This window comes from Triticum urartu, chromosome 2 (genome assembly GCF_003073215.2).
Source record: "Triticum urartu cultivar G1812 chromosome 2, Tu2.1, whole genome shotgun sequence".
Classification (NCBI taxonomy): Eukaryota; Viridiplantae; Streptophyta; class Magnoliopsida; order Poales; family Poaceae; genus Triticum; species Triticum urartu.
In genome coordinates this window covers 522,783,255-522,800,462 of record NC_053023.1, presented here as the reverse complement: position 1 = coordinate 522,800,462, position 17,208 = coordinate 522,783,255, and the positions used below count along the sequence as shown (strand labels likewise).

Sequence of the window (17,208 nt, the reverse complement as noted above, 5' to 3'; positions counted from 1 at the left end):
AAGATCTATAGAGATAGATCAAGACGCTTGATAAGTTTTTCAATGAGTACATACCTTGACAGGATTTTGAAGTAGTTCAAAATGGAACAGTCAAAGAAAGAGTTCTTGCCTGTGTTACAAGGTGTGAAACTGAGTAAGACTCAAAGCCCAACCACGGCAGAAGATAGAAAGAGAATGAAAGTCATTCCCTATACCTTGGCCATAGGTTCTATAAAATATGCCATGCTATGTACCAGATCTATTGTATACCATACACTGTTTTTGGCAAGGGGTACAATAGTGATCTAGGAGTAGATCACTGGACAACGCTCAAAATTATCCTTAGTGGAATAAGGATATGTTTCTTGATTATGGAGGTGACAAAAAGGTTCATCGTAAAGGGTTACGTCGATGCAAATTTGACACTGATCTAGATGACTCTAAATCTCAATCTGGATACATATTGAAAGTGAGAGCAATTAGCTAGAGTAGCTCCGTGCAGAGCATTGTTGACATAGAAATTTGCAAAATACTTACGGATCTGAATGTGGCAGACCTGTTGACTAAACTTCTCTCACAAGCAAAACATGATCACACCTTAGTACTCTTTGGGTGTTAATCACATAACGATGTGAACTAGATTATTGACTCTAGTAAACCCTTTGGGTGTTTGTCACATGTCGATGTGAACTATGGGTGTTAATCACATGGTGATATGAACTATTGGTATTAAATCACATGGCGATGTGAACTAGATTATTGACTCTAGTGCAAGTGGGAGACTGAAGAAATATGCCCTAGAGGCAATAATAAAGTTATTATTTATTTCCTTATATCATGATAAATGTTTATTATTCATGATAGAATTGTATTAACCGGAAACATAATACATGTGTGAATACATAGACAAACAGAGTGTCACTAGTATGCCTCTACTTGACTAGCTCGTTGATCAAAGATGGTTATGTTTCCTAACCATAGACATGAGTTGTCATTTGATTAACGGGATCACATCATTAGGAGAATGATGTGATTGACTTGACCCATTCCGTTAGCTTAGCACTTGATCGTTTAGTTTGTTGCTATTGCTTTCTTCATGACTTATACATGTTCCTATGACTATGAGATTATGCAACTCCCGTTTACCGGAGGAACACTTTGTGTGCTACCAAACGTCACAACGTAACTGAGTGGTTATAAAGGTGCTCTACAGGTGTCTCCGAAGGTACTTGTTGGGTTGGCGTATTTCGAGATTAGGATTTGTCACTCCGATTGTCGGAGAGGTATCTCTGGGCCCACTCGATAATGCACATCACTTAAAGCCTTGCAAGCATTGCAACTAATGAGTTAGTTGCGGAATGATGTATTATGGAACGAGTAAAGAGATTTGCCGGTAACGAGATTGAACTAGGTATATAAATACCGACGATCGAATCTCAGGCAAGTAACATACCGATGACAAAGGGAACAACGTATGTTGTTATGCGGTTTGACCGATAAAGATCTTCATAGAATATGTAGGAGCCAATATGAGCATCCAGGTTCTGCTATTGGTTATTGACCGGGGACGTGTCTCGGTCATGTCTACATAGTTCTCGAACCCGTAGGGTCCACACGCTTAAAGTTCGATGATAGTTATATTATGAGTTTATGTGTTTTGATGTACCGAAGGAGTTTGGAGTCCCGGATGAGATCGGGGACATGACGAGGAGTCTCGAAATGGTCGAGACGTAAACATTGATATATTGGATGACTATATTCGGACATCGAAAAGATTCCGAGTGATTCGGGTATTTTCGGGAGTACCGAGGAGTTACGGGAATTCGTATTGGGCCTTAATGGGCCATACGGGAAAGGAGAGAAAGGCCTCAAAGGGTGGCTGCACCCCTCCCCGTGGGCTGGTTCAAATTGGACTAGGGAGGGGGGCGCCCCCTTCCTTCCTTCTCCTTTTCCCTTCCCTTTCCTTCCCTCCTACTCCTACCACTTGAAGGGCTCCTAGTTCTACTAGGAAAGGGGGAATCCTACTCACAGTGGGAGTAGGACTCCCCTAGGGCACGCCATAGAGAGGGCCGGCCCCTCCCCTCCTCCACTCCTTTATATACGTGGCCAGGGGCACCCCATAGACACAACAATTGATCCCTTGGATCTCTTAGCCGTGTGCGGTGTCCCCCTCCACCATAATCCACCTCGGTCATATCATAGCGGTGCTTAGGCGAAGCCCTGCGTCGGTAGAACATCATCATCGTCACCATGCCGTCCTGCTGACGGAACTCTTCCTCAAAGCTCGGCTGGATCGAAGTTCGAGGGACGTCATCGAGTTGAACGTGTGCAGAACTCGGAGGTGCCGTGCGTTCGGTACTTGATCGGTCGGATCGTGAAGACGTACGACTACATCAACCGCGTTGTGCTAACGCTTCCGCTTTCGGTCTACGAGGGTACGTGGACAACACTCTCTCCTCTCGTTGCTATGCATCACCATGATCTTGCATGTGCGTAGGAAATTTTTGAAATTACTACGTTCCCCAACAAATAGGCGTTTTAAAACAATTACGATTTAGGCTTGAATAAAAGCGGAATAAAACAAATGTTTATCAAGCACAAAAACTAAATATAATAGGCTAGACTATGTGCATCAACAATTTATGCTAAACAAGATAAACAACTATGTGATAGCAATGGTATAACATGAATCACTATGGCTATCACAAAGTAAGTGCATAAGTAGAGGACTCGGGTAAAAGATAACCAAGGCACACGGAGACAACGATGTATCCTGAAGTTCACACCCTTGCGGATGCTAATATCTGTTAGAGTGGTGTGAAGCCACAATGCTCCTCAAAATGTCACTAAGGCCACCGTATTTTCCTCACGCCCTCGCATAATGCAAGGTGTCATGATCCCACTAAGGGACCCTTGAGAGCGGTCACCGAACCCGTACAGTTGGCGAGCCTTGGGGCGGTCATCGGACCCGTATAACTTGCTCGGGGCAATCTCCACAACTTAATTGGAGACCTTGAAGCTTGCTCGGAGCTTTACACCGCAATGATCGAGCTCCACGACACCACCAACCATCTACTCCCTCCGTCCGATGAAGAGTGTACGTATAGAGATTTTAGGACAAATTATGGGGTGAACTAAAAAATGCATTGGAAAGGTGCAAGCCACCATATCTCTCCTCTTTAATTACCCAACCCCAATAAGCTAAGTGCATGTATAGAAATTAAGAAGACCAAATGTAGATTGTTATTGATCTTGATTACCACGTGATGAGAGAGAAGTATTTTTTTCTATTTTAAAGTGCAATTGGAAGATAGAAGTACATTTTTTTGTCGACAAATTTTGAAGCCAAACATACACTTTTCACCAGACGGAGGGAGTAGGGCATGATAACCCACAAGTATAGGGGATCGCAACAGCTTTCGAGGATAGAGTATTCAACCCAAATTTATTGATTCGACACAAGGGGAGCCAAAGAATATTCTCAAGTATTAGCAGCTGAGTTGTCAATTCAACCACACCTAGAAACTTAGTATCTGCAGCAAAGTGTTTAGTAGCAAAGTAATATGATAGTGGTGGTAGCGGCAACAAAAGTAAAGACAGCAAAAATAATATTTTTGGTATTTTGTAGTGATTGTAACAGTAGCAGCGGGAAAGTAAATAAGCGTAAACCAGTATATGGAAAACTCGTAGGCACCGGATCAGTAATGGATAATTATGCCGGATGCGGTTCATCATGTAACAGTCATAACATAGGGCGACACAGAACTAGCTCCAATTCATCAATGTAATGTAGGCATGTATTCCGTATATAGTCATACGTGCTTATGGAAAAGAACTTGCATGACATCTTTTGTCCTACCCTCCCGTGGCAGCGGGGTCCTATTGGAAACTAAGGGATATTAAGGCCTCCTTTTAATAGAGAACCAGAACAAAGCATTAGCACATAGTAAATACATGAACTCCTCAAACTATGGTCATCACCGGGAGTGGTCCCGATTATTGTCACTTCGGGGTTGCCGGATCATAACACATAGTAGGTGACTATAGACTTGCAAGATAGGATCAAGAACTCACATATATTCATGAAAACATAATAGGTTCAGATCTGAAATCATGGCACACGGGCCCTAGTGACAAGCATTAAGCATAGCAAAGTCATAGCAACATCAATCTCAGAACATAGTGTATACTAGGGATCAAACCCTAACAAAACTAACTCGATTACATGATAAATCTCATCCAACCCATCACCGTCCAGCAAGCCTATGATGGAATTACTCACGCACGGCGGTGAGCATCATGAAATTGGTGATGGAGGATGGTTGATGATGACGACGGCGACGAATCCCCCTCTCTGGAGCCCCGAACGGACTCCAGATCAGCCCTCCCGAGAGGTTTTAGTGCTTGGCGGCGGCTCCGTATCGTAAAACGCGATGATTTCTTCTCTCTGATTTTTTTCTCTCCGAAAGCAAATATATAGAGTTGGAGTTGGCGTCAGAGGGCATCCAGGGGGCCCACGAGGAAGGGGGGCGCGCCCTAGGGGGGAGTGCGCCCCCCACCCTCGTGAGAAGGGTGTGGGCCCCCTGGTCTTCATCTTTGGCGAGAATTTTTTATTATTTTTTTTAAGATGTTCCGTGGAGTTTCAGGTCATTCCGAGAATATTTGTTTTCTGCACATAAAACAACACCATGGCAATTCTGCTGAAAACAGCGTCAGTCCGGGTTAGTTCCATTCAAATCATACAAGTTAGAGTCCAAAACAAGGGCAAAAGTGTTTGGAAAAGTAGATACGACGGAGACGTATCAGGGCACTAGCTCTAGGGTGCCCAAACACTCAAAAGTAATAAGCTTCTCACTTTCACTTCCACGTATCATGGATGCAACTAATGCAATGGCGCTCTTATCCTCATTGACGCTCTTATCTATTCACCCAACGACCAACACCATATCCATCCATCGAAAATCATCCATCTCGCTCCCGTCCTCTCTGTGGAACTCTTTCTTCCCAGCAAGCCTCGCTACTACAGCCGACGTTCGTCATCCCTGGCCGTTGTTGCAATGCTCGCTAGCGAAGTTGCAACCGCCGCCGGCCAAAAATACAAGTCGTTGATGTGTTGGAAAGTTGCAAACCATGGCGGAGTTGCAACCATGAGAGGCAAGTGCTAGAAACAGCATCGGGGCGCTGCTGCTAGCCGCCGGCGCCCAGCGAGACCAGTTGGTGGCATGCTGGAACCAGCAAAATGACAAGGGCGACCCGCGCGGCGGCACGGGGTTGCTGGAACCGTGAGGCGGGGTGCTGGAATAGGCCATGAAGTTTCCTGGAATCGGGAAGAGACTTCTTCGACGGTGAGGTTTTTGCTGCAACCGGCTAGCCTAATGCTGGAATTGGCCAAACCAGTGCTATAGCCGCCGACAACGACAGCTACCACTGGCAACGACGACCATTTTTGCTGCAACCACGCCCGTGGATGCTGGAACCAGCAATTGTGGGTGCTGCTACCAACGGCAACAACTTTTTCTATGATATTGAAGACGACAGAGGCACGGGACGCTGCAACCGGCACCCGCTGGCGCCAGACGACGCACCACCTTGCCATCGGTGGCGAGATTGCGCCATGAACGACACGTTACCAGGGCACTGCAGACTAGTATTGATGACGAGGGGGGGAGAAGATGACGCTGGGGGATGGGGCGGCACCCGCTGGCGCCAGACGACACGCGGCCTTGCCATCGGTGGCGAGCTTGCGCCATGACGACACGCGTGGCCTTGCCATCGGTGGCGAGCTTGCGCCATGAACGACACGCGTGGCCTTGCCATCGGTGGCGAGCTTGCGCCATGAACGACACGTGTGGCCTTGCCATCGGTGGCGAGCTTAGGAAGATGGCAAGGAGGGTGTGGGAAAAAGGGGGGATTGGACATATGCGTTTAGTTGGATCGCATGACTCTCGCCTATTTATAATTATTTTATCCAAGTTATTTTTGAGCATTGTGCACAAGAGACGAATCACGTGGCTCAATAACTAGCTAGCATGGCTAGGGTTGCTCATGACCATGTTGAACCTCCAAATCTGTTGACGGAGAACCCTTCCTCTTTCATTCATAGTTTTATTGTGGACTGATGGCATTCCCTCAAAAGGAAAAGAAAAAACTTAAGGCTATGTTCGGTTAGCCCCAGCCCCACCGGGATTGAGCGCAAACCCCACCGATCCATGTGGGTCCCCCCCCCCCCCCGGCTGGGGTCCAATCCCTGACTTGCTGATGATAGCCTTTGGTTAGACCTGGTCTGGACCAAATCCCTCCCAAACCCCATGGATATCACCGGGAAAAACAACCCACGCGTCCCACCCCGTGAAAACAAACCCTCTTGTGAAACGTTACACTGCGTCTCTCTCTCTCGCCCCGACCCACTCTCCCTCTCTCGATTCGGCGACGGCGGAGCGGGCGCCGAAGACGCTACCGAAGCAGATGGAGGCAGCGTGCATCCTCCTTCCCTTCCTCCCCCCGCCTCCTTTTCAACCGTCAGCTCAACAACGAAGCGAAGCGAGACGAGCTCGGCAGCAACCCACAACAGCCATGGAGCCCGGCCGATCCAATCTCCCCCGCAGGCAGCCGGCGACGAGACCTTCAGATTCGTTCTCTCTCTATCTGTGCGTGCCTGTTCCCTCGTGTCTTTTCTCTTTCTCTATCTGCAGCAAGGCTTTGGCGATGCCGGCCTAAAGTCATGCTGTTAATTGATACTGCTGTAGAGTGTAGAGGATTAACCGAATGCATCATGAATTGCATAGTGACATGTATTTAGTCCCCGAGAGGATTTGGTGTGGGGTGGGGGATCACCCAATCCTATAGAGTATTAAATCCACTAGAGGATTATATACTCTGCAACCGAACAAGGCCTAAAGGGGTGAGCAATTGAAGCACCATGAATCAATAGAAAAAGTGAAAAACACGAAGAGGAATAAGAAAATAAAATGAAAATAGATAATGCAAATCTGAGACCACGATAATCAAAGGCAAGTCATGAGAAGTATAAAAAAGAAGACAACCTATTCTTTTCCTTTCTTTCTGAAACAAGGATAAGCCATGAGAAGTATAAAAAAGAAGACAACCTATATTCTTTCTGAGCACCTCTATGTGCCTCCAACACCATACATGCTTTTATCATTCTGTATTCCTTCTGGGAAAATGAAGAAAAACCTCAACCCTCTTTTCAGCAGGGAAAAACATCGGTCTAAGCATGACAACTCCCATAGAGCTGAAGTTAACTAAAACATCTCGATTTGTTAAGCTAGACACAATCGTCCCATGGCATCACAAAATACAGCTTGATTCCCACAAGTTCTCAGCGCCGTGACAAACTTTGGTTGATGAGCCCTGTCATTAGCCCCTGCATTCCTCAAGCTTCTGCTGCAGCCTCACGTTGTGCCTTAACTACAAAACAGTGGGAATCTATGTCACAGCAATACACATGGTAAAATTTAACAAGTGGTCAATTCCTAATGTGGATTACCAGAATACTTAAATGATGCACACTGCCACGTAAATGATAACAATATGGTCTCAGAAACATCGGCTGGGTCCCGATTCGTAGACAATAGTCTCTTTTTCTAAGCCCCATAAATCATTTAGTATGCCTCATCAGAAGTACAATGATGATGGCAACCAATACTTTCATGGTAAACGACATCATCAATTCATTTTGCTGATATGATGCACATTGAGGATATACTCCCTCCGTCCCAAAATTCTTGTCTTCGATTCCTCTAGATACGGATGTATCTAATACTAAAACGTGATTTGATGCATCCGTATTTGGACAAATCTAAAACAAGAATTTTGGGACGGAGGGAGTACAATAATTAAAGATGAACTGGAAGTTTTAGGAACTGCTTTCGCGAAACTGAAGATGAACCGAAACCTATGAGTACCTATCGGCTACTTAGCAAACTAATTAGAAGGAAAAACCTTACGCACGTGAGTGTGTTACTGAAAGCCAAATAATGTTGATGAACTAGAATAAGAAACATAACAAAACTTACACAATCAGCTATCTCTTCCTGTTTCAGAGGCGGAACTACTTCGTCTTCTTTCCAGCCAAGAGATTTCAGGAAAGCCATTTCTTCTGGACTAGGTTCATCTTCAGTAGGATATGATTCCTCTTCCCCAGCTACAATGGGCACAAACAACAAACTGGCATCACCATAGCTGGAGTCTGCCTTTGCGGAACCATCATTTATATCTGCTGCCATAATGGCCAGAGTAGCTTCAGCCTTGTCTGCCTGAGGCGCCATAGATCCATTTTCGGCATCACCATGATCTGATAAAGAGTTGGTATCCTTGACAGCTGCAACCCCATGGGACCCACGATAAAAAACATCAAGAGGTTCCAAAGATGCCTTTGTTTCCTCATTGTCAGAGAGGTGTCGCTGAGACCCATCACAAGAATTCGCATCCTCACAAGAACTACTTCCAGTCTCAATACACTTGATTCCAGCATCAAACAAGGATAAATCAAGACACGGGTTCTTCTGTTCATTAATCAAGCTAGATGAGGACTCAATACCCGTGCTTGAACCATTTAAAGACTTGCTCCGCAGAAACTCAAAGAATTTATGCTTGGCTTTTGTTATTGATTTTCTCTCACCAGATGGACCTTGTTGTAATTGCAAAGGGAGGCCATTTATGACACCTTTAAGCTTTTGGTTGACAAGGGGCTTTTTCAGTGGTTCCACTGAAGAAGATCGACCTAGAATAGGGCTTAAAGGATTGCTAGTGGAGTCTTTTGAGGTATTTGCAGCACCATTCTGCTCACGGGTCAGGACTTGAAAGGATCCTGGTTGAGATGGCTTGGCAACCTCAGATTTGACTGGAGTACGAACAGAGGTATTGGAAGACTGTGCTGACAGTTGGGGTGCAGTTTTGATAGAACCATTAGAATCCCCAGCTCTTGCACCTTTCGTTTTTAACCTATCTGACAAAGTAGATACCTGCAAAGCATTAAGGAATAAGGGCAAACCAAAGTGTATTTTTTTCAGTACAAGGCAACACCACTCCATATCAACACACACAAGAAAACACTCCATAATAAGTGAAACAGAAAACCAGCCAGAAGCACATATAGAGGATTTACTTTATGCAACCTTCCCCAAAATGTAGACATGCCTGAACAAACTACGGTGTATTATATCAATTGCATGCTTAATGATCAAATGCTGATCAAGTAATATACAAAAGGGAAGTTTCTGTCAGTTTTGCTGTGTGGTGGAATATTTGTAGATGTTATAGTATCAAGAAAATGTTTAGTAGTTGGCATATACTACTATGAAATAAAATAAAATATGGATCATAAGCAGTAATATTGACAAACTCATATAACATGGAAGGTCAAACACACAAAAAAATTGTCCCACTAAAATTCTAATAATAGAGTTCTCTTAATCTAAGTTCTTTGCGGGGAACATAAATACATAATCTACATGCACAGTAATCCTAATAATTTCTTTCAGGTGTTCATGAGCCAAACAAGTAAGAGAAACTACAAAACTCACACTACCAGTTAAGTCTTACATCAGAACAAACAGCTTCTATGTAATGAGTATTTCAACTGTTCTAACGATCAATATGATTCATAACTCAATGCTACAAGAATAGAAGTTTCTGACTTTTGAATCACTATTCCTTGTAAATTAGTTCAGAACCAAACTGCGTATTTAAATAACGGGTGTACAAAAATATAAAGGATGATAGATTTTACAACAGAAAAACATATCTCCTAATCTCCAGCGCGTACGTTCAAACTATCAACTAATATGTATCCATACTTACACCACATCATGCATTGCATTTACATAAATTATTATGCTATGAAGACACTCAGGTAACTGCCACATCCGCTTCATGGATACTTGCAGTTTGCAAACAACATGAAGCGACTGAACCAGCTTATGACCATATCTTGTAAATATTATGAATATGATCACTAATGACATGCGTAATTTAGGACCAGGCAATTGTAAGGGACATTGATGAAGCAGATTCCTGACATAGAAACAAAATTGAATTGTTCATCCATGAATAACAGTCCGATACTACTTGATCATGCAAGACAAAGAAAGTTGAAATTATGCTTGTGATGATCTGTCTTTCAAAAGCAAAGTTACAAACCAGACAGTGTATCCGAGAAATTGCACGATTTAAATACAACCATGGTAATCACACAAGACACAAACAACAAAACAAAACAATTGATCTCACAGAGAAGGCAATGTACAGAGTGCATACAGAATTTTTGTTTGACGAAGGCGTCAGAGGTCTTAGAATACACTGCCTCATAGTTCTTTCTTCAATCTTCTGAGCGTCAATCGATAGCTGGGTAAAAAAATGATATTGCACAGGAAACATTAATTAGATTAAGTGAATGGTACAAAATGAGTATGATCATATAGACCAAAAGGAGTAAACAACACAAGATATCATATTCAGTACATAATACATTACCTGAGGTGTGGTGGAAATTTTTAATGGAGTCTGCATTACTGTTTCAGCCATGCTTAAGGCAGTCCCACAGTTCGACACTACAAGCTGCTGACTGGAACCAGCACGTGATGAAGCAGAAGAGGTCTGGGTATTGCTTGGCTCACTAAGTCCAGGGACTTCTGCTAGCACTGAGTTCCAGCCATCAGGCGCGGTAACCAATGGTATGCTCTGAATTGGGGAGCCAATTCCAGGAGATGGAACTCTAACTACATCATGTTTTCCATTGTTGTCCTCAGAACTAAGGTGTGGGAATTCTCGCTCAAAGGACATGCCGCCAGCATCCTTTCTAGATAGATTACCATTGTCCAAACTTACTCCAGATGCTCGATTCAATGTGTCCAACTTTGGACGAATACGATTAAGCCTATCGCTTTCGGGTCTGCATGAGTTAAAGGGCCCAAAGCCATCACGCAGTGGGTCACCTGCAAGACCCAATCTACTCTCCCAATCACGGAAATCAGAATCCTTGTCACAACCCCTGTCCCTGTTGCTCCTTCCAAAACTAGCATACCCTCTTGACTTCACTGTGCCATCCCGGTCATGCCGTCTGGACACACTTGGGCCAGAACCCCTGCGGGAAGAGGACTGTTGGGAGCTCCGTTCACGATCACGGCCTGAAGATCGGTTTCTTGATGAAGCACCCCTGTCTTGATCATCTAAAAGCATTCAAGTAACAGCTCATTAGCAAATATACATCATGTGTGTAAGCTTAGAAGAACAGTCATTTAAACGAGGTTCATATATGTTTAGCTAAACCATGCAGAGTTAAACCAAAGCAACCAGAAAGACGTGGCAAAAATTGTTGAAGGAACAATGGACATCAACCCTTACTACATGCCAAGTGCAAGAACAATAAAATTCATACGCATTAATGCAATATATCACAGAACAAAAGGCTGCATCGTTGATGTAATACACTATACAGTATGATTGGTATCTCACATAACGGTCCCCAGGTACTACACATGTGACAACAAGCAACAAATGAGTTTACTAGACATATCAACAAAAGAAAATAATTTTAAAATAGCTATTTGTGACTACAAGAGCACACTTCTGTGCCTTGAATCAATAATTACATTTGCCACACCAATGGACAGCTAAAAACTGATCTTGCACAGATGAAGCTTGGGACCTTGCGCCCTGAGCTCCTTGCAGCAGGCCAATCTACTGCACACAGTTAACTCCCAGTGCCTCTCCACTGGGCAAACCCCAATATACAACCCGAGACTTGTCTCCAGGCCAAAGCAAGTAATATGAAATGGTGCCTTGGACCTCTTGGTCATGAACTTTCCATTTCAGCATTTGTGTGATTGCAGGCAGTGAGATTGCAGAGACATGGTGAAGTGAAGAATGCGTTTATAGTTCTTTATGCGTTTACTTTTACATACTACTCCCTCCATCCCAAAATAAGTGACTCAACTTTGTACTAACTTTATACTAAAGCTAGTATAAACTTGAGTCACTTATTTTGGGACGGAGGAAGTATAATTTAATTCATTAACCATTTGCTTGGTCTAGTTATGCTAGTCTGCTAATCAAAACAAGTTATAGTACGAAATACCAGACCACATTTTGCTTCTAGCCTAATATAGCTCTACTTCTGCTAGTACACTACAATAAACAATACCATAGCAATTAGCAAGTTCAGTGCACATGCATATCCCACTGCACCAAGGAAAGAAAATTGTCTATTGCTAAAAATGTCTTGCCTACCCCTTAAGCTACTTAAACTAGAGGTATCAACTATGTATATATTTGTGTATGGAGAAGGGCATACATTCTACTATCTATTTCCATATATGCAGGCAAGAAAGGCAAGCATTTAAGAATGATCAACAAAGCTGCAAGCATGAAAGACATGAGAAATAGTCATGATATATCAACTACACATCATGCCTCTCTCCAAGCAATTCTTAAGAGGTGATTCGGCCTAATCCTCACGCACTCCCTAGTACATTTGGCATTACACGGACTGCTGATGCATTATGGCAACACGGCTAACCAACATGAACAAGTAAACATTCCCGTCCAAGAAAGTCTCTGAAGTCTGGACTGACTCCAGCGCAATAGCCCAATAACTACCATTAAATCATTTCCAAGTAAATAATATTTAATTTAATAAGAGTTACCGCGGTTAAAAATTACACACTGATAACCATCAGTTTACCATGCAACAGCACGAGGCTGATGTGCTGATGTAAACAATGTCTATGAAGACAGATTGCTCCATGATTACCACAAGTCCAAAATTACGCATTTATGTGACATATTACACTTGCTTCATGTTTCATGCAACAAACATACTAAATAAAGCGCTTCACAGTACAAGCATTGTCCTTGAATCAGACTCATGCCAATACTGGTGGTAGAAAGGTTGAAGAATGATCATTGTTCTTAAAAAAATGGTGAGCTAGCAGGCAGCAATTGCACACCAGAAGAAGTGCACTAACTTCACCGTGCATAAATGAAAAAAACACCACCCAGCATAAAAAAGTCTAAGAACTAATAACGGCTCGTGTAAAATTATCCAATACCACTAGAAACGTATGCGATTCGACTACTATAATAACAATTAATCTTGCAAAACTTTCTATAAGCAGCACTAACCCCTAGCCGTTATATGCACCAAAATGGTAAATTGAAGGAAAGGCAGCTCACCTGCACGGGGCGATGTTCCTGGCCGGAAGCCTGTGGCAGCTACTGTCGGTGTGGCAACCCCGCGCACCAGCCATTCTGGTTTCAATGAGGGCTCACCTCGGTCCATGCCAGCAGGCGCCGTTCACCATCTACGCGCCCCAGCAGCGACGTCCGGTCCGGCACAGCAATGAAACCACCACCACTACTACCACCACAACTACCTTTCACTCCTAGTCCTAGTCAGTCACTCAGGGTGGTGCCTACACACGATTCAACAGCACATCCGCAGTTCCGCGCCCAGTCTCCACTCGGGCGAAGCCGAGACCACCAAAGCCTAGCCCCGAGGGGCGGATCTAGATGGTGTGCCGTGTGTGCAGCGGCACACCCAGATGTTGTGAAGGTCAGTGGGATTTAACTAACCGCTGGATGATAACAAGCTCATACCTCAAACCCCAATGGCTAAAGACTGCAGACGGGGTGGAGACAGCAAGAACGCGATGTCCCGACGAGGAAGGACGGGAACGGCGATGGCGGCCACGCGCGTGAGAGGCGGGCGTGCGGGATTGAGGCCTCAGCCGTGACGCTAGGGTACGGCGCGGCGGCGGCGGCGGCGGCTCTAGGGCACGGTTTGTTTGTAGGTCAGGACTCGGTGGGAAGAGAGAAGATTGATCAAGCAGGAGGCAGGCTGCTCGGGCTGGGATAGAGCGCCTCGGCGGGCGGGCGACCACTCTGCGTACGGTGTTGTCGATGGGTCTCGCCGTGAAATCTGCGGAAGGCGGCGGCGGCGGAGGATTGGGAAATCTCGCGGGGATTCGCGGGATTCGGGAAGCTCTTGCGAAGGGATTCGGGGCGCCGATTTTTCGAGAGGATTTATCTTGCTCGGAATTTTTGTGGGTTTGTGAATTCCGCAGGGGGTGTGGGTTTGTGTGGTGTGCTTGTTCGTCTTGGGCAGGAAGGAGAGAAACCCTATGCAAACTGTGACTTCCTTCGCCCTCCTCCGCCCCCTTCCCTTTCCCGGATGACGGTTGAATTCCTATCTGGTTTTCCTTGCCTTCTTTTCTTTTTCTTTTTTTCTTTTTTTATTCACACGCAAGAAATTTACCGTGTCCATCTCGCACAGAAAAAAAAAATAGCACGTCATTGCTACTGCCAAAGTAGTGCTACCAGAACTTATCTCATCACAATTCAAGTGGTTGCATGGTTAACAGAACAGTAGTATTCTCAGCTCATTACAGTTCTAGGTCTTAGACTTACATTGATACTTGCATTTTTCTGGATTTTTTCATGCCATCCAGATATGTACATTCAGTGAAAGGAGATGCTCCGTCAACTATGAAAGAGTCTATGGCGACTTGGTCAATCTTAAGATGATGTGCCAACTTCATCTCTGAAGGTGTTCATTGGGATAAAGTGTATGTTCATGTGTTCATAAGGGTGATTGTATGTACGTATATATGTATATGAGTGTTTGCTTTTGTACCATGTTAAAGAAAAACTTATCTAGTTTATGTGGCCTTTTTTAGCTGGGGTATGCCTGAATTTGTGATGCACCCATTTACTCTTATAAATAAATGGTTAGTTACAAGCAAATTTTTTTAGAAAACTTTCAATCTATTAATCTTTAATTATGACACGACAATGAACATGAAAAAACTAATAATAAATACATTCAGATCTATGGATCACCTAGGGACTACTACAAGCATTGAAGCGAAACAAAGGCGGAAGGCGCGGCGTCGTCATCGCTCCTTCATCACCGTAGTCAGATGAAAGGTGGTCTTTGCCTGCAAAGCCTCTGGCCGTGACGCAGCGGTGGGCTTGACGATGACATTCGTCCTGCCGTCCTGGCGGTCTTGGTCTCGTTGCATGAGAATGGAAACCTTTGGTAGATACCTCGAGACCGCGCGCTTGCGCTTGTCTCCTTAGCACCAAAGAGAAAACCTGCTGCTCCACGCCCGCTGACGACCGACTGGCCTTGGTCGTCATGGCTTGCGTCACCTTAATCTCATGAGGTGGGCACCCGCATAGAAATCTCCACTTCTCGGGAGCCAGTCTGGGGAGGCCGCTCCCTCCGGAGGTCTTGATGTCGCCCGCCTCGCGAGGCTTGGCCCCTCGCGAGGGTCTTGTCTTGAAGGTGTTGTAGATGGGTCGTACCAGGCCGTCGACGGAGCCACGCCATGGGCCGCAGGCAGGCAAGTCTAGGCACCTTGGTTTTCAGAACACAGCCAGTAGCCCCCGGGCCCAAGGCGCGGTCGCACTTGGCTTCAAGGCGAAGCCAAAGGGCAAGGGTCAAGCGTTGCGAGCCCTAATCGCCTGCGGACCGACTCGACGCGTGGCGCTTGATGGGACGTGGGCGTCTTCACTTTCCACGCTGCCTCGGCAACTGCCCGACGTGACAACTGCCTGATGCATGCAGAAAGGACATCATTACCTGGACGTGAGAGGCCGACGGTTGGCCTCCCTCTGGCTATATAAATGGGAGAGGGGACGGAGCCCCCCAGCTCATCTTCATTTTTTCGGTCCCTACTTGTCCTCCTTCCTCGTTCTGCCATCCCGCCAAAGCGTCCATGGCTCCAGTGAGGAGGCTTTCCGCCACGAAGAAGGAAAAGGCTCCCAAGGAGGGGCCAGGCTCGCCGCCGCCCAAGAGTCTCATCCCGATTTATGGGGGAATCATAGTCTCCATCATCCTTTCCTCACATGGGACAATGCTCTAATAATGATGACCATCACACTTTTATTTTCTTACAACTCTACAACTCGATACTTAGAATAAAACATGACTCTATATGAATGCCTCCGGCGGTGTACCGGGATGTGCAATGACTCATGAGTGACATGTATGAAAGAATTATGAACGGTGGCTTTGCCATAAATACGATGTCAACTACATGATCATGCAAAGCAATATGACAATGATGAAGCGTGTCATAGCAAACGGAACAGTGGAAAGTTGCATGGCAATATATCCCGGAATGGCTATGGAAATGCCATAATAGGTAGGTATGGTGGCTGTTTTGAGGAAGGTATATGGTGGGTTTATGGTACCAGCAAAAGTTGCGCGATACTAGAGAGGCTAGCAATGGTGGAAGGTGAGAGTGCGTATAATCCATGGACTCAACATTAGTCATAAAGAACTCACATACTTATTGCGAAAATCTATTAGTTATCGAAACAAAGTACTACACGCATGCTCCTAGGGGATAGATTGGTAGGAAAAGACCATCGCTCGTCCCCGACCGCCACTCATAAGGAAGGCAATCAATAAATAAATCATGCTCCGACTTCATCACATAACGATTCACCATACGTGCATGCTACGGGAATCACAAACTTCAAAACAAGTATTCCTCAAATTCACAACTACTCAACTAGCATGACTCTAATATCACCATCTCCATATCTCAAAACAATCATCAAGTATCAAACTTCTCTTAGAGTTCAATGCACTTATATGAAGGTTTTTATAATGCCATGTTGTTCTAAAGGACTCTCAAAATAATATAAGTGAAGCATGAGAGATCAATTATTTCTATAAAATAAAACCACCGCCATGCTCTAAAAGATATAAGTGAAGCACTAGAGCAAATGACAATCTACTTCAAAAGATATAAGTGAAGATCAATGAGTAGTCGAATAATTATGCAACCATGTGGAGACTCTCTAAGATTTAATAATTTCAGATCTTGATATTTTATTCAAACAGCATGCAAAACAAAATAAAATAAAATGACGCTCCAAGCAAAACACATATCATGTGGCGAATAAAAATATAGCTCCAAGTAAAGTTATTGATGAACGAAGACGAAAGAGGGGATGCCTTCCGGGGCATCCCAAACTTAGGCTCTTGGTTGTCCTTGAATATTACCTTGGGGTGCCTTGGTCATCCCCAATCTTAGACTCTTGCCACTTCTTATTCCATAGTCCATCGAATCTTTATCCAAAACTTGAAAACTTCACAACACAAAACTTAACAGAAAACTCGTAAGCTCCGTTAGTATAAGAAAATAAATCACCACTTAGGTACTGTTGTGAACTCATTCTAAATTCATATTGGTG

The 17,208-nt window shown here is 44.5% G+C and overlaps 1 protein-coding gene across 1 annotated transcript; it reads right to left on the bottom strand.

The window, feature by feature from the left end:
* Nucleotides 1-7,004: 7,004 nt before the first annotated feature.
* Nucleotides 7,005-14,163, bottom strand: LOC125538433. Its single transcript, XM_048701688.1, has 5 exons — nucleotides 13,174-14,163; nucleotides 10,474-11,168; nucleotides 10,258-10,344; nucleotides 8,016-8,963; nucleotides 7,005-7,407 (listed from the first exon to the last, which is right to left on the bottom strand). Exons 1-5 carry the CDS (start codon nucleotides 13,277-13,279, stop codon nucleotides 7,357-7,359), a joined length of 1,887 nt encoding a protein of 628 aa, XP_048557645.1. The 5' UTR covers nucleotides 13,280-14,163; the 3' UTR covers nucleotides 7,005-7,356.
* Between the last annotated feature and the right edge of the window lie 3,045 nt (nucleotides 14,164-17,208).